The sequence below is a fragment of the Plasmodium brasilianum genome, chromosome 7 (genome assembly GCF_023973825.1).
Source record: "Plasmodium brasilianum strain Bolivian I chromosome 7, whole genome shotgun sequence".
Taxonomy (NCBI): domain Eukaryota; phylum Apicomplexa; class Aconoidasida; order Haemosporida; family Plasmodiidae; genus Plasmodium; species Plasmodium brasilianum.
The window spans coordinates 1,725,802-1,753,536 of NC_090120.1; the positions used below are offsets into that span (position 1 = coordinate 1,725,802).

General features: G+C 24.5%; 2 protein-coding genes and 1 pseudogene across 3 annotated transcripts; 2 read left to right on the forward strand and 1 right to left on the reverse strand.

Annotated features, from left to right (window-relative positions):
• Positions 1-127: 127 nt before the first annotated feature.
• MKS88_002094 lies at positions 128-8,890 on the reverse strand (annotated as a pseudogene). Its single transcript has 7 exons — positions 8,769-8,890; positions 7,096-8,453; positions 6,853-6,914; positions 6,333-6,615; positions 4,702-4,923; positions 390-4,551; positions 131-167 (listed from the first exon to the last, which is right to left on the reverse strand). Coding segments are annotated over exons 1-7 (6,246 nt in total).
• A 1,091-nt stretch (positions 8,891-9,981) lies between these two features.
• Positions 9,982-11,828, forward strand: MKS88_002095 (uncharacterized protein; the record flags this gene model as incomplete). The annotated part of the gene is made up of 3 exons (XM_067215076.1): positions 9,982-11,082; positions 11,324-11,434; positions 11,718-11,828. 3 exons carry the CDS (start codon positions 9,982-9,984, stop codon positions 11,826-11,828), a joined length of 1,323 nt encoding a protein of 440 aa, XP_067074390.1.
• Positions 11,829-13,790: 1,962 nt separating this feature from the next.
• MKS88_002096 (uncharacterized protein) lies at positions 13,791-27,730 on the forward strand (the record flags this gene model as incomplete). Its single annotated transcript, XM_067215077.1, has 3 exons — positions 13,791-13,929; positions 14,483-27,495; positions 27,641-27,730. The coding sequence occupies 3 exons, from the start codon at positions 13,791-13,793 to the stop codon at positions 27,728-27,730; spliced, it is 13,242 nt and encodes a 4,413-aa protein (XP_067074391.1).
• Positions 27,731-27,735: the final 5 nt, after the last annotated feature.

The following is a 27,735-nucleotide window of genomic DNA, read 5'->3' on the forward strand; positions in this document are numbered from 1 at the left end:
ACATAGATACAGTAATCTGGTTAAATATGCTCTGCATAAAAATATGTATATATATGATAGTATATATTCAATTTAAACAAAAAAAAAAAAAAAAAAAGGAAAATGAAACTGCTTTTCTGATACTACATCAAATTGGGGTCTTTGGAGACAAAAACAAACATTGGCATCTGCAAAAAAAAAAAAAAAGGAAAATGAAAAATGTCAATTAGTGCGTATCAAATGGTGCGTGTCTTATGAGTTACGCCAAATGAAACGAAAAGCATATCAAAATGTGTAAAGGTAACGGACGAACGAACAAACGGTGCACTAAAAGAGTTACGCTCTTTACGTAATCCTTTTCACCCCCTCTTGTTTTTTTGTTTTCTTGTTCTCATTTTCTCTTTTCTTACTTATGCGTAAAATGCAACTTGTGGATATTAAGAAAGGCGGGTTCCCCATCATACTGAAAGTACATTTTATTTTTGCTTTCAATGAACTTCTTATCTATTTTAACAACGATATCACTCCCTTGGCATAATTTGATTGCTTTAGACATTCCTATTTGCACTTGAACTAAGTGGAACATATTTCTAAAGCCAATTACCTCAATAACTTTATCATCGGTCCTCTGTTTACGAAATTTTTGCTGTCCTTTCTTCTGTTTATAAAAATCTAGTCTGTACGATTTATATATGTTACTACAATCGAGTGGTTTGTCATTTTTAGGACTCTCCTCATTATCCTCACTTTTCTTCTCCTGTTTTTTAATAGATTCATAATTTTTCTTCAATTCGGGCAATGCGTATTCATGTTTATCATAATATTTATATGCGCACCTTTTTGTAACGCCTTTTTTCCCCGCTCTGTAACTATTATCTATATTCTTATTTAATTTAGGATGACAACTCCTACTATGTCGTTCCGCACGAACATCATCATTATATGAGAAGCTGTCATAATCATGTATGTGCTTGGGGCAACCAAGGGATGATACTTTATTACTACTTAACTTTAATTTTGCCTTTTTTTTCTTGTCTACTTTGTCATGCATATCGATATCCCCGTCGGTATCTATATCATCAATTATATCTACATCCACATCTTCATTTCCATCCTCTTCTTCTCCTTCTCCCCTATGCTGCTGCTCCCTCTCTACATCTGAGTAGTAATTTTTTTCCAGTTCGTCCTCTTTCCATATCTTTACCCCACCCAAAAAATGCGGTATATTTATGAGACATACACTTTCTAAATCTTCATCAATATTTATTTTTTTCCCATCACAATATATTTTAATATTTTCATTTAGTTTATATTTATATGTGTTAAAAAAAAAATCACGAAATCCAACTTCCCCATATAATATTTTATTACCTATTCGACTGTTAAAAAAATGAGGAAATTTTTTTCGAATATTGTCAAAATGTAAAGCTAATCTTGATATTATTCCGATGTCAAAATAATTAATGAAACTATTATTTAAAATGATGTTTTTGTCTAAGTCATACCCTTTTATATTCCATATATCAACTAATTCATTTTTACTATTTTTTATTTTATTTAAATAAAAAAAAAGGCCGTTGTTATACCCACTGCCCCATCCCAAACTGATACTTAAATCATTTCCTGTCCCTAGTGGCAATATACCTATGGGTGTGTTGGAAATGCATGATTCGAGGGAGAGTTTTTTCTTTTTTCTCTTTTCCCCTTTTTTTTCCTTTACCAGTTTTACTTCTTCACCCAGTTTTATTTCTTGGCCCAATTCTAACTCTAAGCCTTGTCCTTTACCCTCTTCCGTTTGAGTACTACATACAACTTCCTTTTTGCTACAATTATACTGATCACCCACCACACGAGTTTCTCCATCTCTTTTTCGAACGATAATCTTATAACCATTATCAATTTTATATACGCTATTATTATCACTATCGTTAGCATATGGCACCTCCTTTATATGAAGACTCTCCTTTGTTTTATTTTTATTCTTCTTTATATACTTCCTCTGTTCACTTGCATTTTTAACGTTCTCCTTACCATTATGATTGTTACCTTTGTTGTTATTTTCATTTCCTAGGTGATCATCCTTATTAACGCGACACTTATCACATATGCTATTATAACACCTGTTACAATTATTAGTACCATTCACATTGTTGATGTATGCACTGAATATTTCTTCTCCCTCTCTGTAATAGGATACTGAAGTTTCATTCAATCCCGTTTTAGTACTGAAACATGTCGATGCTGTCTTTTCCTTGTAATCATGGTAAAGAATATTTTTATACATCCTTTCATTTTCTACCCCTTTGGTAGATAAATAAGAGTCTCCATTATTTTCTTCTTTTTTTCTATAAATTAAAGGATTACTACTTTTACAATTATCTGTCATTGAGTTTCCATTTGGAAAACTCTTTATGGTACTCTCTCTGCAAATATCTTCTTCTTTGGTACTTTTCTTCTTAAACTTTTTTAATTTTTTAAGGATGTAATTGTATTTATTCCTCTTTTTCCATTTATCTAGATTATTCAGGTCGTTCTTCAAGTCGATACTCAGGTCACTGTTAAGGCCGCTAATCACTTCGCTGTTCATGCCGCTATTTATGCCTCTATTTATGCCGCAATTCATGTCACTATTTATGCCGCTATTCATGTCACTATTTATGTCACTATTTATGCCGCTATTCATGCCGCTATTCATGTCACTATTCATGTCACTATTCAGATCCGTGTTTATGTCCATATTTGCACCCGCGTTTGGCGTCCCCCTGCCTACTTCATCAATGATATCATTATTATGAACATCACTATGAAAATAGTTCACAGCAGAGAAAGCAGCATGGGCAGAAGAAGTGGAAGATACTAAAGGAGCAGCGGGAGAGTAATATGCACTCCTACTACCCACACATTCCCCACTTATAGTAAGATGCTCCCCCTTATGGGCACGCGGGTGATCCCTAAACAAAAGCACATCTTCTGTCCTTCGTTCATTCATTGTGCTATCATCAGTTTTGATAGTTTTTTCTTCGCTTTCTCTTATGGAAAATATATTGGAATCTTTATTCATTTGGGTATTTCCTTTGTTATTCCATTTTTTCCTTAACATATCTTTGTTGTGTTTTAATTTTTCTTTTATATTTTTGATCGTTTTATTTAAAAACAAACCTCTAATGAAGAATATATTTTCATTTGTGTTTCCTACATGAGTATTTTTTTTTTTTTCCTTTTTTGAGTCATAAACTAATTGACTTGAGAAAAATTTAATTAAAGTATCGACAAAAATACTTATAGTACCATCTCCACCACATAATAACAGAATGACTTTATTTAAATAAAACATTTCTTTATACATATTAAGAGCGTTCAACACATTTTTTTGATTTCTTATACTTATAATTTGTATAGGATTAAAATGCATTAACAGTTCTTGATATAAATTTTTACCAGTTTGTCCTCCACTTTTTACATTAACAAATATTAAAAAAAATTTTTTACTACTTCTCACTTGGTAAATAGGTAAATGGATTGGAAAAAAATTTAATATAAAATTAATATGTACAGGAATAATAATATTCTTTTTTTTACAGTTCACATTTTTATATCTTTTTAATTTTTTCAAAGGATTAATAACATAATCAAAATAAAGAAGTTCTTTCGTGTCTTTTGCTAATGTTTTATGTGGCATCATCATCATATCTTCCCTTTTTTCTACTATCTTCTTTTTGTTATCAATTTGGTCCATACCATAATTATTTAAAGAATTATAACTAAACAAAATATCATCTTTTTTTGTTTCTTCCTCTGTTACTTTATTATATGCATGTATTAAGAAATCTATTAACACATTTTCCTTAATAAATACTTCATAAGGGTATAGTAAGTATTTATTATTATTATATGTACATACTATATTTTTGTGTTCATTTTTAGCATCTTTAATTCTTCTTTTAGAAAAATGTTTATTTACACATTTTACATGGAAACATTTATTACACCATATACATTTATAAATATATCGTTTTATAAAAATATAAAGCGAAAAGAAAGAAAATTTTTTATTACATATAGAGCATTTATTATTCCATAAATTATTTCGAACTTTTATAAATTTATGTTTATTTTTAAAAAATACACTTGTTTTACAACTCATTAAATTACAATTTGGAGCACATTCTATATGACATTTGTTTCTGCACATAATACATTCAAATATATTTTTTTTAAAAAAAATAAATGCATATATATTTTCATTGCACACATTACATAACTCTATTCGGTTTATCGTCCTCAAATCAAATACATGTGAGCTGTATGATAAACGATAAAAATGATTCTTCTTTTCATGTACTTTTACATATTCGCATAGTTTTGAACTTCTTTCTTTTAATCCAGCTTCCTCTTTAGTAGTGCTCCTTTTATTATAATCTAACACTACAACGTCTTCTCCGTTAGTACACCCGCTCTCATTTAACTGTAAATATATATTAATTTTCCGCTTTTTTTTATTTTTTCTTTTTGCAAAAAAAATGCTAATACATATTATACATACACAAAATAGTAATTTTAAAATACCAATTCCTATAAAATATTCCTTTGTTTTTTTTAAAAGTAGCATAAGAACATTTATGTACACATTTTTGTCAACATATGCGAAATCTTCCATTTCTTATGAATGTTATTAGTAATTGATTTTTATTGCAAATACATTCATGCATAATTTGTATTTACATTTTATGCTTTCCCCTTCCCTCAAACATTTGTTTATTCCACTTTTGCTGCTTCTACTTTCTATGCTTCTTTTTTCCCCTGTCCATAACTGTTGAACACCGACAAAAAGAAAGAAGCAACGTGAAACCTCTATCCCAAGCGATTTTATTGTTCCGCTTAATTCCTTTGCGTTTATATACTTGCTTTTCGCCCCTTCACTTTCTATATCGCTCTTTTTCTTTTCTGTTTTTCACGATGTACTGTTTTATGAAAACACATTTCATTAATGTATTGTAAAACGAACTTCAAACTGAATGCATGTATACATAGTGGAAATCCTTTTTTTAAAAAAATTAATCAAAAAAATGAAAACTAAAAAATGGCGAAAGAAAAATGGCGAATGAAAAATGGCGAATGAAAAATGGCGAATGAAAAATGGCGAATGAAAAATGGCGAATGAAAAATGGCGAAAGAAAAACGAAAAATATCAAAATTAACAAAACATTACGGCAATTGTTTAATTACTTTATAGGTCAATTATTTCAAAACAATTTTAACTTTTTCAAATAATTCTCCAAACATTTTTTAAAATATTAAAAAATAACGTATAATTTGTGTAATAATTTATATGTAACATATACTACAAAATGAAGTTATTTCCATCCGATAGTGTTTATTTAAATAAGTTCATATGAATTGTACATACATACATATATATATATTTATTTATTTTCATGTTTCCTAGTACTGCGTTTAATTTGACGTTATTATTATATTGTTTTTCAATAAATATTAAAAACATTATAATATTTTTTTACATTGTCCGTTCGTTTGTCCGTTCGTTTGTTCGTTCGTTTGTACGTTTGTTTACTTGTATGTTTGTTTATTTGTTTATTTGTTTTTTTAATTATTTATTTATTTTCCTTTTTTCTAATTAGAATCTAAACAAAACATATAGGAAAAACAAAAATATAAAATGAAAAAATAAATCATGGGGGAAAGGAAAAAAAAATACCAAAAAAAAAAATAAGAAAAAATTTTAAAATTTTTGAAAACACGCATGTTTCAAATATACGGTAAATATTTTGTTTTATAAAAATAATTTTTAAAATTAAAAAAAAAAAAAAAAAAAAAACAGTATTGTATATAAGTATTTATAAGGCAAAATTTTTATGCGCATTATATAAATGTACTATTAAAATACGGAGTTTGCCAACAGAAAAAAAAAAGTAGAAATATGTTGGAATATTTATATACATATTATAAAAGGAAAATATAAAATTCATCAAAAAGGAATAATAAAATAGAAAAAAGGAAACAAAATTAAAAAAATATATATCAGTGAACTACTACAAAAAAAAAAAAAAAAAAACTATACACATATGGCACGACATAAAATGGCATAACGCGTCATATAACATACATAGCATAACCAACTAAGAATGAACACTCATAAGGATGAAATAATACATACAAATTGTAAGCATTCCTGTGCTCTTTTTATTCCAAAGCCTTAAAAAATTTATTATTTAACACGCCGTTGTTTTTTTTTTCGCATATATTGTTTTCTACATTTATGATATCATAATTTTATTTTTATTTTTATTATATTTTTTTTTTTTTTTTTTACCAACATGAAAAGTCCATTTTACTTTGCTTCGATTTTGAAAACATTTCTTTTTGTAAAACATGTTCTTTGGTTTTGTTTAGCTCATTGTTCGTAGATTGATTGCTCTTTTTAAAGTCCGTCCATTTTATATATTTTCCTACACTGTCATTTTTATTCTCTACAAAGTTTACGTCATCTATGAAACTTTCTGTATTTTCCTTCGCATCATTCTTCTCTTCTTTTTTTTTTATTTTTTCCTTCATCTCCTTTACAGCATCTTTAAATGGGTTTGTGTATATAATAGCTTCGTTTAGGGTGTATTGCACCTAAAAAAATATATGAAATGAAACAAATAAATAAGTAAATTACCCACGCATAGGTAACATTTGTATAAATTTATGTAAACACACAGGGACATGTATGTATGTATGGATGTACGTATGTATGTATGTATGTATGCACATATACGTACACGTTCATATGTGCTTTAATTAATATTTACAACGTTTATATATCATTCAGCAATACTCTGCCATTTTGCTCCTTTCTTTTTGGTATATTACACTGCCACTTATAGTGGGGTCCAAATTTTTTAATTTTCCTAACGTCTCATTTCCTCCTACAACTGAAATTTTAAATTTGTTAGAATATTTAAAAGCGAATTAAAAATTACGTATCGAACATATTAAATACGATAAATAATTTTTAACGTTTCAGGATAAATTTTGCTATATAATGAAATATACATAAATCGCACGAATACGTACTCCTGCATAAGTACACACACATACGTATGTATAGCTTACCACGTCCAAAGCACACATCACTCGTTACATACTCTTCGGACAGGCAAATGTAAAACATGTTTGAATACTTCTGATTGTAATACTTAAAGAAATATATATTCCCATAACAACTTTTTGCTTCGGTATGTCTACTCTCTTGGTGTTTAACATATTTAATGGCTCTATCACTATCGTTATCACTGTTTATATTCATTATCAATTCTTTAAATGTATGAATAACATTTTCATCATTTATCTTCTTTCTTAATTTTTTCTTTTTTAATTTTTTCCTCCAATAAAATCCAGACATTGCTGAATGGTAATTATTTTTACTTGAACCAAAATATACAATAACGTCTTTTTTGTCCTTTTTAAAAATATCTGTTCTATTATAATATTTATATTCACATAAAAATAAAAAATTATGACATAACTTGGGATATAAAGAGGCATATAATTCCACATTAATCATACCTATATCTGTTATTAATCTTACATAGCTATTTTTTTTATTTGTCTTAACTTGATCATATATTAAATCATACACTTGACTTTCTGATAAATAAATAAAACTGTTTTTATATGTTACATCAGATATAGTTGAAGTTACACTTTGTGCTAATTTGTTATCACTATAATTTACACATTTTATTTTTATTTCGTTTTCACTACTTTCTTCCTCACTATTATTATTATCTGTATGTGATGAGTAAAAGTATTTTCCTTTTTCCCCTAACTGCATTTCATTCTTGATCTCATCTTTATGGTGAGTTCTACTTCTTGTGTATGTTTGTTTCCCTTCCCCTTCACTCTGTTTTCCTTTAAAGTTTTTGCTTTGTGTTCCTTCTATTAGCGCTTCTTTACTTTGCGTCTCTTCATTTTGCACTTTTTGGCTTTTCACTTTTCCACTGTTCACCTCTTGCAGTATATTCATAATTGTACCATTTTCCTGAATGGATTGTGTTTTTTTTTTTTTTTTCTGAACAAAATTTTTATTTAGCTCAAATATGTCATTTCTTTTGTTCAATGGGTCTTGCAACACAATGAAATCTGACTTGTTCATACTGTCATGAGAAATTGGGTCAAACATTTCATTTTTATTTTGGAATAGTTTATATATTTCTGATGAATATACATTTCCAGTTTTCTTATTTAAAATAATTTTTGTGTGTTGATTAAAATATTTTCTTGTTATAGGGCATATATATTGATTGTTATGTTTGTAAAAATTTGCTTTAATTAAATTTTTTATATCAACTGTGCATTTTTTTTTGTCCTTTTCTTCCGCTCTGCTCATTTCCTCTAAAACACTTTTTTTGTCGTACAACCGTCCATCTTCGTCACAATATGGATCGCTGAATGGTTTTAAGCTTAGGCAGCTACAAAAGGGGCGCAAATATGCCAAGTAATTGGTGAAGAAAATTTTAATGTATGAAGAAAAATTTGGTGTAGTTTGTTAAGTAACATAAACTGCGCTTATAAAAAATGTATTATACGCACATTACGTACATAAAAGATGACATAATTCAATGTCGTAGTATATAATACGAAAAAAAAAAAAAAAAAAAAAATACTTCTAATAGTACATGTTTAAAAAGACATTCAGTATATATTGATAAAAAAATGTTGAACTAGTTATAAAAATAATATATTTTTGTTTCAACATCCTAATACATGTAATAAAAATTTCTCACCAATAATTAAAGGGCAAATACGTTACACTTTTCGCTTTCAGCTGCTTCTTTATTAAGGCATCCCTTCTATATTCTGACTGTAAAATATATAACTTATCTTTGCTGTGTTTATGTTTTCCCATTATATCTTTGCTTACTTTTTTTTATTTTTTATATTGCAAAAATTTACTTGTAAGGATTATAAAAATATTACTCAATGATTTTTTCAATTTCCAATTTTTGAACGGTATAATTTTGTAATTACATGTGAAGGTTAAAAAATATCATTATAATATAGTAACTATATTGTACTTCTTTATGTTTTGTGGTTACTGGATGTATTTCATCGCAAATCACGCGCTTTATAAAGTACTCTAATTTTTTTTATATTTACACTATTTCGCGTACGTACATATACAATATTTATACGTAAATATGTATATGTATATGTATATGTATATGTATATGTATATGTATACGTATATGTATATGTATATGTATATGTATATGTATATGTATATGTATATGTATATGTATATGTATATGTATATGTATATGTATATGTATATGTATATGTATATGTATATGTATATGTATATGTATATGTATATGTATATGTATATGTATATGTATATGTATATATATATATATATATATAAATTTTTTTTTATTTTTTTTTACAATTCACATAGCCACAATTTGCATACATAAAACAAAGCATGCATAAAAACAACCTCAGAAGGGGTAATAAAGTACGCAAGAATTATTTGTAAGAATTCGATTTATTATTATTACTTTACTAATTTATCCGTTTATACATGTGCAGTATATATGTATTTATGTGTTTATTTTCTCTTATAAGGTACTATAATGTATACATATAAGTATATATTTTACATTTATATTATGCCTTTATATTATGTACTTCCAAATTTTTCCATAATTACCCCAAAAAAAAAAATTTTAAATGAACAGTGCATACATTTTTTAAAGTCACCTTTAAGCATAATAATAAATTTTTGTTTTTTTCATTTTGGTATATTTTAGTGATATTTTGCTATTCCATAGAAATAATTAAAAAGAATTTTACTAAAATATAGATGTACATTCCTTTTTGTGCTTATATATATATATATATATATATATATATATATATTTACGTTTGTAGCTAGTACGCACATACTGTAAATTTATACGTATATCCATATATATATATATGCATATGACCATTTAGATGTTAACGTCGCATGATTTAAACACTTATGATATATCATCAAGCAGTTACAACGGCATATACATTGGAAACATATTCAGTGAAATTCAAGATGAAATAAATAATACCTGTATTATTGAAAGCGCACAGAGGTCAAATTGCTTAGAGTATAATAATGAAAAGGTAAACGGTAATAATAACAATAGCGGTAACAGTAGCAGCAAGAACAACAGTCATAACAACAGTAACAATTGTAGTAATTGTTGTAGTAACAGTTTTGGTAATAGTAATAACATTAATGCAGACATTAATGTAGGTAAAATTCTTATTGGTAGTAATTATATAGGTAGTACTCATTTTGGTAGTAATAATATAAGCAGTACACATTTTGGTAGTAATAATGTAGGGAGTAAACATTTTGGTAGTAATAATATACGTAGTAGGGGAAAAATAAGTATAGAAGAATATGTTAATTTTATAAATGATAAAAAGAATGAATACAAGAAGAAGAAAAAGGAGTACGTTATTGAGTATATTAATCAAAGAAAAATAAAAAAAATGCATTATGAAGACATGGAATTATTATTTAAAAAATTTACCCACTTCTTGGATTTACAGGAAAAATGTTTATTATGTAATAATTATTTAAGCCTATCATATTTGTACCTTAACAGATACTTGAAGAAGGAAAAGGTAGGAAATAAAGATCAAAAGGAGAATTATAATAATAAGGGCTTTATAAATAAATGGGTGAAAAAAAATAGTAGCTTAATTTTTTGTGAATGTTTAGAAAATATTGATTATTCAAAGCAGTATATAAGTGATAAAAAAGATGACTGTTACATTGATATGATTCATCTTTTTAGAAAAAATACATCCTTTTCTTTTAATACAAAAAAAAGTGTAATTTTAAAAGAATTTATGAAGAATGTAAAGTTTAAAGAATTTTTTAAATATAACTCTTTTAATGAAAATTACTATAATAATACATTTCCTATTAAAAATAATTATAATATAGACACAAAATATATAAATGTATGTAGGTATATTGAAAAGCCCACATTAACTATTGAGCATGTAAAAGCGTTAAATAGTCACACGGAAAATTTTATACCCATTTTTGTAAGAGCACATAAATGTTGGAGATAATTTTTTTTTTTTTTTTTACCTTAATAATTTTTCATTTTTGTTGCATTTTTACGGAATTACTTAAACGATAAAGCACGACATAGCTTTTTTTTTTTTTTTTTTTTCTTGTTACATGCATACATGTATGTATATATATATATATATATATATATATATATTCTTATATGTGTGTATATTTGTATATATATTCATATGTGTATTTTTTCTTTTCCAGAAAATTCACAACGTTAACACCCTTGTAACGACGGTTGAAAAGAAACTTTTAATTGAGTGTTTGAAGGTTGTTAAGAAGATTTTTTTTTATGACAAAATTGACAAATTGACAGTAATTATTTTTTGTTATTTAAGTAATTTATACAACACTGTTATGAGGTTAAATGCGGAACGTATATTGTGTTGCTATTCGCAAAAACATTTCGAGTTTTTCCTATACGTAAGTCCACTACGCTATATAATTTAAAGCAGTTCTCACAGATAATACACATATATATATATATATATATATATATATATATATATGGGCATGATATGTATTCAACATAAATGTCTATACATGAGTTAATTTTATTATTTATTTTTTTTTCATTACGTTTTTCTTTGCATTTTAGTATATCTTTCAAAAGAACACATACGCAGCTAGGAGAGTTAAAATGGTAGCTTTGAAAATTTACAAAAACGGTGATGATCAGGATGACGAAAAGGAACATGTGGATTTTTAAGGTATTTAATTACTCTCCCTTTTTAAAATTAAATAATTCCTTCTTTTTTTTTTTTTTTAATATAAAACAACCATTTATTTTAGGTCCTAACGACAATTATAATATTAAGACCTTAAAAAAAAATTCTTTAATTAATACCCTTTATCTGTAAATGTACCTTTAAGGGGAATCTAACACATATATCTATATAATATATATTTATTTATACACAAACGCTCATGTTTTATATTTTTTTACATGTTCGCAAGCCCTACTAATGAGAAGCAAAAATACTAAAAATAATGTGAAATGTAATTTGCATTTTTAAATCATTTAATTTCTACATAAAGCTATGAAATATTTTTAAATTTCTTTACATGTTATTTTACATAAAAAATTAAAATTAAATTATACACACTGTTATATGTATATATATATTCATACACAAAATTAATTACAAAACAAAAAATTGTTACCTTAAGCATATAAAATAACAATGTTTAAAGTATTTTATAAAAAAAAAAAAAAAAATCTTGATAGTGCAGTACATAAGCGAAGGAAGGCAATTTTATAATTACATTAAAGCTTAGAATTAATGTCAATGAAAAATAAAGAAAAAAAAAAAAAAAAAAGTAAAAATTTGAAAGAGTTATCAAAATGGCATATATATAAAAATGCTCATGCCTCCAATTTTTTGAATAAATTTAAAAGAATAAACTTTTGTTTTGACTTTTGATATATTCAATTATTAAATTTCTTTAAAAAAAAAATTGCAAAAGGTAACTTTTAGCAAAGTACCGTTGAAGAATACAATATAGTGTGATAAATTTGCAGAAATAGGCATAAATGTAACTAGGGTACATTATAATGTACATATATATATATATATATAAATTTTTTTTTTTTAATATAATTTTTAAATATAACTTTGTAGTAAGAACACAGTTTTGTGTTAATTCATTTCCGCCCATTTTTTTAAAATTTTTCATGTATTACACTCTCTTGGTTAAAAACACAAATTGTGAATTGTTTTGTTTTTATAAAAAATTTATATACATATATAAATGTATGTTTATATTTTTAAAATGTACACTAAAGGAATTACACCATAAGCACATTCTCATTTTCATTTTCATTTTCATTTTCTTTTTCCTTTTTAAAATTCACCTACCATTTTTAATTAATTTATAAATTTACACTTAGTACAAAGTTTAAATTAAAATAATAATTAAATAATATTATATAAGTACATACATTTGTATATGCATTTATATATAAATTATGTATTTCACGTTATACCCTAAAAATCACATGGTGTTTTTTTATATTGCCTTGTTTGTACATAATAGTAATAATCTTGAGGGCTTCTTTTTTTTTTTTTTTAAATGTTCTTATGTGTATAGAAAATTTTCACATTTATTATGAAACAAAATGATTTTATTTTTTTTTTTTATATTCTAATATCAAGTATTTATGAATCATGTGAATTTTAAAAATGTGAATGTGAAAAAAAAGAATAAAGGCAAGCAAGAGATATCAAAAGAACGAAATTTAAGTAATTACAAAGCTAACACTAATGGAGTAAGAAATAAAGAAAAATAAGAAAAAGAAAATTATAGGAGCAAAAGCAGCAAAAACAGTAGCAAAAAACGAATAAATAATACGCAACACAGTACAATACAGTACCGAAAAATATAGTAACAATACAGTGCAGTAAAAAATAGTACAATACAGTGAAGTAACATATAATACAATATAGTGCAGTAAAAAATAATACAATACAGTGAAGTAACATATACAATACAGTGAAGTAACATATAATACAATACAGTGAAGTAACATATAATACAATACATCATAATATAGTACAATTTAATACACCGTAAGATAAAATAATTCAAAATAACGTAATAATTCAGATATCCCCAGCAATTGTTAGCCGTACATAAAATACATAATGTTTTAAAACACACAAAAGGCAAAATGGGAAATTGCAAGTCTTATTCTGCTCATTTTAATACTAATAAAAATAACACAAATGAGTTTTATGAAAATTTAATATGCCATTTTATTAAGCAGGATAAAATTAATTTGTGTCAAAAAGCTTTTGTCATATATGAATGTAAATACAAAAATACAAATATAATATATAAAACATTTTAATAATTATATGAAACAATAAATATATATAGAAGGATGCATTTTTGTAAAAGCTAAAACTGCGTTGTCTATATATATATAATATATATATATATTTTTTTTTTTTCCCTACATTAATTACATCTGTAACACTTCGTAATTACAAGTTAAAATTTGTTTACACGAATTGTCTAATCAAATTAATATTATATTTACATAATAAAACAAATTGTTTATGCCTTTTAAAAAGTATTGTAACTTCGTAATTAATTTTGTTTCAGAAGAATTATGTACATACATAATTTTATTTTGAGTCAAGTGTATATTCCATGAAATTCGTGCATGATTTGTATGTTTTATGTATAAGCACTTGTCCTATTTTTCCTTTTTATATTTTCTAAAAATTTACTACATGATAATTGATCCTATTTATATAATATTCGTTAAGGAAATCAATTTCTCTACATATCCATACGTACACATATGTGTGTACACGCATTTATACATATGTCTTTATTTGCTTCCCTTTTTCGCAGTCTTGAAAAGAAAACCTGATAACAAGGATGAATATGCCTACTACATTGTGAGCTGCGTTCAAAGGAAGAGAGTAAAAAATGCAGTGGTATATTTAAATGAAGATTACAACACGGAAATTTTGAATTTTTTGTTAAAATTATTTAAAAAAATGAACAATGAATATTATAATAATACGAATAATTTCCACTTTAGTAGTTATTATAGCTATTTTCTTAGAGAAGATACAAAATTTGCTAATATTTCTGAACAAATGAATATAATACAAAAGATATATAATTTTGTAAGATTGAAATTTATTCTAGAAAATATATGCCTGCACATATATTTTGAGGTAAATGATGATACGAATGAACTTTATGAACTGAATAATAATACGGTAAATAAAAAATTGAACAGCAATGAATTAGTAGATGAACAGTCAGTTAAATTATTGCACTTTGAAAAAAATGTAATGGGAAAATTGTCTACGGATAAAGGGCCAACGGAAAAAATGTCAACAGGAAAAAAGAATAGAACGTATTTAATAAAAAATAATTTCAAAAAGATTGAAAATTTTTGTAGAAATAAATTGCATTGTAATGTTTTTGATAATTTCAAAATGTCCAATGTAATGTGTTTATATATTTTGAATAATAATTATAAAATTAAATGTATTTTGTATAATATATTTACCATTTTGTTCTTTATAAATAATTATAACGCCTTGTATGCAATATATGACAACATGAACAAGTCAGAAAAAGAGGAAAGAGGAGAACAAAAAGAACAAAAAGAACAAAAAGAACAAGAAGAACAAGAAGAACACGAACAAAGAAATGAGTTATCAAAAAAAAAAAAAAAAAAAATATTTAACAAGTTGAAATATTCATTAGAAGATAGAAATGTGTATGTAACGTATTTATTTGTTTGTTTATGTATAAGCTTTGATCATAAAATTGAAGAAGAAGTGCTGTTTAATACAAATTTTAATGTAAATAAAAAAGAAATAAATTTTATGAATTATGTGAAAGAATTTTTGGATATATGCACATTTTCACACAAAAAATTAAACAAATTTTTTACACAAGAAATTAAAGAAAAGAAAAAATATCACTGTTCATTGAGAATTATCCAAAATTCGTACATCAACAATAATTTAATAAATTCACATTACATATGTCAGAATCAATATATAAAAAGTATTTTAAATATTGGAAATAGTAATTATTTAATAAAAGATAATATGGTGATATTCTGTTTTATATTATTTGAAAATTCTGATAGTGTCCTTTCTCTTACAGATAGTAGAAAAAAGAGCAACGTTGACAAGAATGATAAATCATTTTTTGAAAGTAATAGTAGTTTTTTTGAAAAAGGACATTTATTGAATGAAAAAAAAAAAAAAAAAACATTAAGAAAAAAGTTCTGGAGAAAATTATTACCAATTAAGAATTTTACAGAAAATAGCCAAAAGCATTATGGTGATGAAAATAAAACAGAAGGAAATATTAGAGTACAGTCCTTAAATTCGGATGTCAAAAAAATGGAATTTATTGAATTTGATTTAAATAATATAGGGTTTTTTAAGATTGATTTATATAATCTCAGTTTTGCTAGTAAGGAAAATTTTGAGCATACTATTGAGAATTATATAAAATTATATACTATTAAAAAAAAAAATAATAATTACATTTATGTAAAAAAAAAAATTGAAAATAAAATTGATTACCAGTTGGTAGAAACTATGAAAGATAATTACACACACATAATAAATGTTTTAAAAACTATGAGAAATAAAGAAATATGTTACATATCACCTGCACATTTTTATGATGAATCGTATGAGAAAACCAAAAAAAAGGAAAACAGAACAGAAGAAAATGCTAGTTATATACATATTGAAAGTAATGATATTTCGAACAAATCCAAAAGTACTGATAAAACATTTAAAAAGGAAGGAGAATATAGCAATTCCGTATCAAAAAATTATGTGCATTCCGTTAATTCGGAGTCTAAAAATTACTTGAATGAAGAAAATAATACTAGAAATTTAAATGAATCCGAAGAAGGTAAAGAAAATCCTTCTTTTTCCAAAACAGAAAATAAAATAAAAAAGCCTTTTTTCATAGGCATACATGACACGTTTGTCCCTTTTGATATGGAAAAATTAATTTTAAAATCAAGTTATTTTAACAACATAGACGAGGAAATAATTAAAAAAAAAAAAAATTTATATAGAGTAGTGCACAAGCATGCAAGGGTTAATATTAAAAAAGAGAAGATTAACACAATATTAGAGAATGAAAAAGGGCAGGGGAAAAAAAAAAATGAACAACTGTACACAAAAGAGGAGATAAATTCAGAGAATGCCAATTTAAAGAAAAATAAATGTGTGGAATACAGAGAACATGATAATGATGGTAAACTTGACAATATTTTAAGCAAAAAATATATGGGCTATAAGGAAAAAAAGGGATATTTTTGTATGCATAATTCTGATGTTAAAAAAAAAAATTTATGTACACTACATTTTAGCAAAAAAATATGTGAAGACCCAAATTTGTTAAGCTCATTGGAAGAGATTAAATGTGATAAAAAGGTAAATAGGATATTAAAAAAATATAACATTACACACAGTGCCAAACACATTCAAGTACTTATAAATAATATTTATAGAACAGTAAAATGTAATGACGGTTTTCCAAGAAATAACAATAGTCATTATTCAGGGAATTTCCCCCTTCATATGGGAAAATCAAGTGAAAATGATGTAAAAGAAGGAAATTATAATAATGTAGAAAAAGAAAAGAAGGGGAAAGGACAAGGTGGAGAAGTAAGTGGAAGGGAAGAAACAGGAAAAGACAAAGAAGAGAGAGAAATGGAATGCAACTTGAACAATCAGAAAATGAATTTAGAAAATTATGAAGATGAAATATTTGAAAATACCATTGTTGATAGTTTGAAAATTTTTATTCAGCATAAACCAATTGGTGATATGTGTTACTTTGTGAATAACAAATATATAAACATTTCTTTTGATATGTTTAAAATACATGAAGGAACAAAGAAATTAATATTTAGTACATATGTTAACTCAGAAAAAGTAGGCCTTAAAAAAGATATTGAAAAAATATGTGCAGAAAAGGTGGATTATACGATTACATTAAATAAAAATGAAGGTTATAAATATATAATGGATTTGTTATTTTTACATTTAAATTATAATAGATTATATTTTATATATATTCCTAAGAAACTAATACAAACGAATAGTTTGAAGTCTGAAAAGAACTTATTTCTGAATTTAATGTTTTGCAGTTGTGATATTATATTAGAAAATTTATGTATTACAACTGATGATAGTGAGAGAAACTCATTAATGAATACTTTTATTCCCCTTTATTTTGAAAAAAACAATTTTATAAAACTTATTTTATTTCTTTTGGTGGATATAACAAAAATTTATAACAAAATAAAAAAGCTACAGTGGTATTTTGAAAATAAATGTAAAGAATTTATGAAAATTTTCAATGACTATTTTGACAAAAAATTAAAGAAAGTAAACTATGATTATTGTAAAGAAAAAAAAAATCACATATTTTCTCTTACAAACGATTTGTTAAAAAAAACAAGTGCAAAAAAGTCAGACCAGCAGAGTATGTTAAGTAATGATATAAATATTTCCTCAGTAAAACGTTGCTTAAATTTAAGTGAAAAATATATTAGTACAAAGGAAGATAATAATGTAGATATAAAATCATTAATTATTAACATGTCATCTACATTAAATTCGGAAAATTGCACGAATAATGTGAATAATAACACCAATAACTTTAATAGTAACAATAATAATAATAATAATAGCAACAACTTCTATGATGGGCATCCTAACACATTCAACAGTTATTATTTAAACAAATTAAATAATGAAAATCCGTTTGATGTTGGATATATTTACAGAAATATATATATAAAAATAATTGACTTGAAATTGTATGAATTTATTACAGATTATATTAATTATATAAGAGAAAATAATAGCTATTATTATTTATGCCCATATATATTTGTGTACAAATTTAAAGGGATGTGTTTCCTGTTTATTCCAGTGTGCAATAACTTTTATTTAATTTTCTATCTTTTCTTTTTCCATTTTCTTAACTGTTCAGATTTTTTTAATTTCAAAAGGTGTTTTAGCAAAAGTATTAATGATGAAGACATTTCAACAATGAATTTTACATTCCCCAGCAATAATAATTTTTTGTACATTAATAACATTATCAAAATATTAAATATTCATAAGAATAATAAAATGTATGTGAAATATATTTCATTACTTAAAGAGATACAAAATAATACCACCACTTGTCATTATTATAAATGGAAAAAAAATAAAGTTATTGTTGATATTAGAAACTCTTTTACTTCTCCTTATTTTATTCGCACCAAGAGTTTTATTAGTTTTATTGAAAGCACAAATTTATATATAAATCTGAAGAAGTTATATTTGAACAAAGATTATATGTTTTCTTTTAAATTAGATAAAAAGAGTAAGCCACCGAATGAGAATTGTTCAAGTGCAAACGATATTGTTTTCATGTTTAATTACTACTTTAATATTTATACATATTTTTATGATGAAAAAAAAAATAGTACAAATAATGAGCTGTTCCGTCATACCAAGTACATTATTATTCCGTATTTTAAGGATATATATATAAGTCGAAATAATTTACATATGTATTTGAAAATGCTTGAAAATTCGAATGCAGGCACCTTTTATGACAATAATGACAACAATACAACTACTATTACTCCTAATAAAAATAAGAACAACAATAACAATAGTAATATTAATAAAAGCAACAACAATAATAGTAATATTAATAATAGCAACAACAATAATAGTAATATTAATAATAGCAACAACAATAATAGTAATATTAATAATAGCAACAACAATAATAGTAATATTAATAATAGCAACAACAATAATAATAATACTAATAATAGAATGTATATGAGCGAAGATATGAAAAGTACATGCGCTTCTCACGATAGTAAAACACAAGTTAGCAGAAAAAATATGAACAAAGAGGAGCATATGAAAAATTTTAAATATTCTTTTATTTACAACTTATATGAAAACTATGGTGATATTTTTATAAATTATTTTTATGCATTACTAAACATATTAATTGTAGAAGCAGTGAGTGAAATAAAATTAAATAATTTTTTAAGTATCAGTAATTTTTTACAAATATTAAAAAAATACGAAGTAAACTTTAATATGTATTTTTGGGTATTGTATGACAGTTATATAAATATATACAAAAAATATTGTGCTCATGCGGAACTAGTAAAATATTTTAATAATAACAATAGAAGTGAAATGTGTGATTTTGATTGCGTAAGAAAAATAAAGTACAACTATTGCAACAAGAAAAAATTTTATATTCGAAGACTACTAATATTTTCTGTATGTGTATTATTATCATTTATTTGTAAAAGTATACTGGATTTTTTTGTAACATATTTAAACTGTTCTTATGAAAATGTGTTTAGCAGTCTGTGCTTCTTTTTTTTTTCAAATAGTAAACAAAGGAAAGTAAATGATTACATGCATTTGAATCTTCAAAAATCTATTTATTTTAACTTATTTCTGTCATTGAGTTTTGTCTTACAGTATATTCCGTTAAGTGTTCAATATTTAAATTTATTTAAAATTATAAAGAAGGTTAAAAAATATAAAATAATTTTAGCTTTTTGTTTAAATTATATATGTGGTATAAACTTACCCTTTTACATTTTTTATGAACTTCAAAATATGCCCTTAAGTTTACTAAACGACTTTTTTTCATTTGACAAAGAAATATTGAATTTGTGTTCAAACAATTATGAATTAAGTAACTCCATAAGTGCAAACACATTTGAAGACATTTATTTTGATGAATCAGATTTAAAAATAAATGAAAAAGAACATATCGAATGGATTAATAAACATGGTGACTACAATATGTCGAATGATACATTACGTTTTTTCAAGAATAAAAAGATTAATAAAAATATCTATAAACGTTTTCATAATAAAGCAGAAAAAAATAAAAATATGAATCTTATACGTCTTATGATTAAATTGCACCTTAATTCAATTTTAAATGCATTTACATTTTATGATTTTAAAAATGCTTCAGTGAATATATTAAGTTATCTAACGAATAATTCCCTTCAGGATTGTTATCAAAATAATAACAACAGTAATTTTTTTAAACTAATATTTTCTCATTTTGTGAATTATGTTTCCTCATTCTGGTATAATAGAAATTATGAAATTAACGAATATCAAAAGGCAAGTTGTTTAATCTGTTCGAAGCATGAAATGGAAAGCGTACAAAATTGTAAAAGTGAAATAGTAAAAAATAGACGTATAATAAAGTGGAAAGCAGAGCACTTGTGTGAAAAAAGAAATGATCATATAAAAGAAACAGATGTTCTTTTAAATAATTATTATAATTTATTTAAAGTAAGCACAGATTTACTATTTTTTGGTGAACATAAATTAATGGAAAAAAACATTTTTGAAGTTTTGCTAAACATAATGGAAATACATTATTCTCATTTATTAATTATTTTACCAATATTTACGAAACATATATTTAACCTCTTAACGTACGATTTAAAAATTTATTTAATAAATATTTTTTTCTACATATTTACAAGAACAGATATGTATAACATAAGAAGCGTGAGTAATGTTAAAAATAAAACGAAAAACATAGCGGAAAGCAGAATGGGACATAGAATGGAAATGACGATAGAAAGAAAAACGGAAAATGAAATGGGAAATTTTAGAAAAATAAATAAAAATAATTTTACGGAACAAAAGGATAATGATGTATTCGAATTTAATAAAAAGGATAATATTAATGTTAATAACACAAATTCAAAAGACTTTTTGATGAGGCCATTTGATTGTTATTCAACAAACAACTATTTCGAAGTAATGGAAAAGCAAAAGATCTATACCTTAAATGATGATAAAAATGAATTTGAATACAAAAATGAAATGGAAATCGGAAATGATACCGAATATGAAATAGAGAATAAAAGTGTAACTCAAATTGAAGCTGAAACACAGACCGAGACTGACACAGATTTGGAAGTAATAAATGAAAATGTAAGAGAAGAAGGAATAGCGAATGAAAAGAAAAGAAAATCTTCAAACAGTTTTAAAGAAAAATTAAAAATTGTCCTATTAGATAATGATTATAATGTGTACCTCATAGAATTTTTCTTTAAAATTGTTTTAAGAATAATTCCCTTTTTTAAAATTAATAAAAGAGGTAAACATTTGAAGATAAACAGTTCCACAATTATTTACAACTTAAAAATAATATTGAGTTTCTTAAGATCATTTAAAAATGTTATTTTATCAATGAAAAATAATTTTTATATATTTATCTATTATTTTTTTATAAAAGGATATATATCACTACTTTTATTAAATGCACACAGAGCGCTGAAGTATTTTAAAAAAGTGTTTGTTCTTATTATATTCTTTTTCGGGAATCCTGTAAACTCCATAAACAGTCACCCATTTTTAATATATGTAACATACATTTTATACGTTTTAACAATTTTATCCAAGTTAAATATGGCAAATTTTTTTGGACATATAATTAAAAAGGAGAAAAAAGAATTCCTTAACGATACCCCCAAAAAGGCATGTTCAGGTGGTGGTTATAACGATCCTAGGTATAACGACAATTGTAAAAATAGCGATGACAGCAGTAACGATGACAATAATAATAATAACGGTAATAATAATAATAATAATAATAATAATAATAATAATAATAATAATAATAATAATAATAATAATAATAATAATAATAATAATAATAATAATAAAAGCAACAATAACAACAGTAATAACACTAATAGCGATGATGAGGAGACCTACAACGGCGACGAAAGGAAAAATGATAAATTGTGTAGCAATAAAAAGACGTGCTCTAACAATACTTGGATGAAGCAGAAATACGAAATATGGATGCATTTGGAAATAATTCGTACCATTAAAAGAAATTACGTAAGATTTAACAATAACATATATTTAGTGCCCTTGAATTATCTTTTTATAAACATGAAAAAACTTTTCAAGAAATACGCAAATGAAAAAGAACTGCAGAAATTAGCGAATATGGACGATAATGGTGTTGTAGATAATTATTTAAAAAAAACAAACAAGATAAATACAATAAAAAAGGAAAAATATGATGACAATTCTTCTTTAAGGGAGTTCAATATAAATGATAAACTAGAAGATAGAAACATATTTATAAATATTAACAACAATTTTGTATCATTATACCCAACAGCTAAAAATGTGAAAGTTCCCAAAATATACATTAAGGGAGATATTGATAAATCGTTTTTATCTACCACTGATTTGGATAAAAAAAAAAATTTACATGATCCGAATTTTTCTATTGAAGAGAAAAATATAAACTCGAAAGAAATTAAATACGATTTTAAAGAAGATAAAAAAAAGAAAGAAGCAGAACAAAAAGAAGAGAAGAAAGAAAAACAAATGGAAAAGCATAACGAAGAGCAAAATGAACAACCATATGGGAGAGAGAGACAAAATAAAAAAAATACATTTTTAAACGCGAATAAATCGTCAAAAAAAAATTTCCTCGATGAGCAAACTGAATACATGAAAGATATATACTCTAAATCATTACACGGACGCATTGGTAAAAAGGATATGAGCAATTTATTATTATATAATATAATTTACATCAACAAAATGAACCGAAAATTAAATAATTGTAAATTCGTTTGTTTTAATTTTAAATATTACCATTTTAAGAAAATTATATCAGATTACAATAAATATTATAAAATAATATTAGAAACTTTTAAGAGGAAACTGTGCGAAAATTATTATGCATATACATTTGGAAATAACGAAAATGGAAGTCTTGCAATTGGTAAACCATCTTATCTAAAATTGTCACCAACTATAGGTTCTATAGGTTACGAGAAAAATAAGAAAAGCGTAAAAAAGGGTTCTGATTTTTGGTTTACTAATAATTTACAGCTAATTCCAATTAAAATAAAAAGAATATGTATGAATGAAAATATGATTTCAATTATTGATAAGAAACATAACTTATATATTGGTGGTGATAATACTTTTATTGAAACAAGAAATGAAATATATTTTAAAGATAAGAATGAGAAATCAAAAAAAAGGATGAAAAAAAATAAAATAAAAAATAATAGTAGAACAAACATGAATGAAAAAATAGAAATTGATAAATACTTTACGAATATAAGGTTGAAAAAAATAAATAAACAAGAAAATGGCTTTCCTGATTACAATAGCTCTTCTGGAGATAGTGACAATTTATTATTTGGAAATTCAGTAACATATAATGAGAATACAAATTTTTTGAAACCAATTTTTCATTGTAAAAATTATGTTGAATGTTGTAAAGATGTAGGAGATAAAAATAGAGATAGAAATACATGTAATTGCAATACTTGTTGTTCCCTGTTAAATGGTACTTGTGATATTTTCAGTTCTTGTGAAAGTGATCTATACTCTTCTTTTGATAGTGACGATAGTGATGTTACATATATCAAGATTAATGACGTTGATGAAATTAATAAAAATATGAACATAAAAATTTTATTAAACAGTAATAAAGACAATTCATTTTATGTAAAAAAAAAAAATTATTCCTTAAAAAAGATTTCAATAGATGATTTTAATATTTATAACAGTGTATTATATTCTTCATCCTACGCAAACCAATATTTAGCATATGTTCTACCAGATCAGAAATCTTCCTTGAAAGCAGTGAAAAAATATTTCAATCAAATTTCTAATAAATTTTACAAAGAAAAAGTTAATAGTAAATTTAAAAGTCAATCAAAAGAAAACATGAACGAAGAAAAAAGAAATTGTGATGAATATAAATATGCAAAAATTAAATATCTACATGGAGAAAAACAAAAGGTGGATGATAAAGGAAGCTTTAAGAAAAATGTGTTATCAACAAAAGGAAAGAATGAAAGAACATTATTAGACAATAATCTTAGTAGTAATAAATTCATATATAATTTTATACATGACATTAAAACTAGAATAAAATTTGTCGATATCTATAACGGTTCAGATTTCGTTATATCCATAAATAATTTTGGACATGTATACGCATGGGGAAATAACAAATACGGATGCTTAGGGACTGGTGATAATGTCAATAGGTATGCCCCCACGTTAATTAATCCTGGCCATTTTTTTTTATATGATTTTGAAAAATTGCAGATACATACAAATTATAAAACAGAGATTAAAATTAAAGGATTAGACAAAATGAATAACAGATGGTGTGAAAATATTTTGTATAATTCTTTAATTATTGAAGCAATAAAGAAAAATATGCGTAACAAAAAAAAAAATACAGAAAATACTTCAAAGGAGGCTTCTGTAAAATGTAATGAAGTTGATGGAAAATCTGTTATTTCAAGCAATTTTCTAAACACAAACAAATATAAAGATGAAGATTTTTTTACATTAAAAACAAATAGCATTTATACATCGGAACACATGTTTAATTTTGAAAACTTAGAAGTTAAAAATGTAGTTATAAGTGTACACAAAATTTATGTCCCTATTAGTTCTATTTTTTGTGGTAGCAATCATGTTTGTGCATATTCTAATGGATCCATATTTATGTGGGGTGAACAAAAGTTAGGTCAAACATCTATTCCTTTTGAAAATATTTATTTTGATAATTTTAATAAATGTGAATTTTCAGATAGTGATTCAAATAACAATTGTAAAACACAGAAAAGTGAAAATATGGAACTAACCCAAAAAAATAAAACATCAGAACTTTTATCATCCTCTTCCTCTACATCTTCTGAAAGTTACTACTTTAATATGATAGATAAGAAGAAAATAGAAAATATAAAAAATAAGTTTAACAAAAATAAAGTTACAATTTGCAAAAAAAAATTTAGTTTTAACATTGAAAATCCAATTCAAAATAATTTTAATATAACAAATAATGATATATTTCTCAACAATAGAAAATTAAAATTATGCTCAAATTTTAACTCAATGAACAATATAAAGAGAAAAAAAATTAATAATAATTTAGTTCTTGTGCCAATTCAAGTCTGTTTATTTAATTTATCATATAGAGTTAAAAAATTTGAGAACTCTAATGATAAACTTACTAGTAGTATCGAATGTACTGAAACTAAGGAGAAACACAATGTGCAAAAGTTGATGAGTTTAAATTATAACTTATCTAATTTCCAAAATTATCAAGGAGATGATTATAATAAAAACATTAACAGAAATTCTCAAAAAAAAATTGAAAGTGAAAATACAAATTTAAAAAAAAAAAATTATTACATTAGAATATTCGATTACCTAGAAACATTTATAAAAGCAGAAGTAGTAAATATATATATGAGTCTTTTTAGAAATGATATAAATATCTATACGAATATTCCAAACAATGGTAATATAAATCCATACATATATGGAATGACGTTTTATGATTACAACTTTTATGATGAGAAGTATATGAATATTCAAGATTATTATAGTAAAACACAAAATAAAAAAGAATTTACAGACAGAAGCAATAAAAATTTATATCATAAAAATGAAAATTATTACAATGTTCGTGAAGGTTTAAATAAAAAATTAAATGATGAAAAATGCACAAATATACAGGATAACGATTCGTTAAATGAACCAAAAAATGTTGATTTACTTAATATTGATGACCCAAGTAAATTTGTAAAATTAATGAAAGAGAACGAAATTATTAATCCACAAATTTATGAATATATCGAAAAAGAAGAAACTGTATGCATTAACGTTAAATTAATAATTTTTTTATTTCTATTTATAAAAAAGAAGTACATGACCATTTTCTTGAACAACTTTCTAATGGTGTCAAATGTGTCATGTGGTGAAGCAAATACAGTAATAACTTGCTTTAAGAAGAGTATTTATGATAAATACTATCAATATATAATGAAAAATATTACCTGCTCAGGAAATTATAAGCATATGGAAAATGAAAAACTTAAGTCAAAAATAAAAGGAACTTTTCCAGAATATTATTTCAGCTCAGGAAGTGAAGAAAGCAATTTAATATATAGAAATGACATATATGATATAAAAAACTACACCAGTACAATTGTAAATTGGGGAGATAAATCATTTGATGAATTTAAACTTATAAACTCAACTTATTCATGTTCCGACACATCACGCTTATATCGTATAATAGAAGAAATATTGGCACATTATATGTGTATTTATGTATGTGGTAGGGATACAAATAATAACTTGTGTATAAATAATATTAACCAAAGTGTATACACATTCGCTCGAATTACAAATAATTTTTTTTATTACAACTTTAATAATTTTTTATTTCTCTACAAGTACAATTATTACCTTTATTATATATATAAAAACAATGTTCATATTAATCATAACAATGATTCGAGTTATATAAAAAATAATCCCCTTACTTCATATAAAAATAGATTTAACCTATTTACATCTAATGAAAATACCGTAAATGTAACAAATCCGAAAACGCAAGGTAATTTACCAAATCAATTTATAATAATAAAAAAGATTGTCTGTAGTAACACTGTAACTTGTTTGCTTGATACACGTAGTAATATTTACCTAGCCGGAGACCTAAAATATTACTTTCCGAATTATTTTCGTCACATAGCTTATGGATCATCACCATTTGTTAAAATTAATTTAAATGATACAAAAACTATAAAAAATGTATCAATTAACCAAAATAATATATTTTTGATATATGATGATAATTCCATAAAAATATTAGGCTATAATAATTATATTGATTTCTTTAAATATAATCATCCTATATTTTTTACGAATAAACATAACCAAAAGCATTCACATAATGTAGTGTCCATACAAAATTCCGATTTTTTAGTAAAGCAAGTAAGTATTTATTGTCTTTGAATTTAAGTTTATAATGATTTAATACAGTATGATCCCTTACAGTTATATTATGTATACCTTTGAATGCATACATAAAATTATGAAAGTGCTAAATGAATTCTTTGTGTCTTTCATTTATATATAGGTACAATCTGGAAATAATTGCATTGTTCTTGTTATGAAAAAGAAAAAAGGGAAGCGAAATCCGAAGAAATCAATTAAATACTTGAATTAAATTTG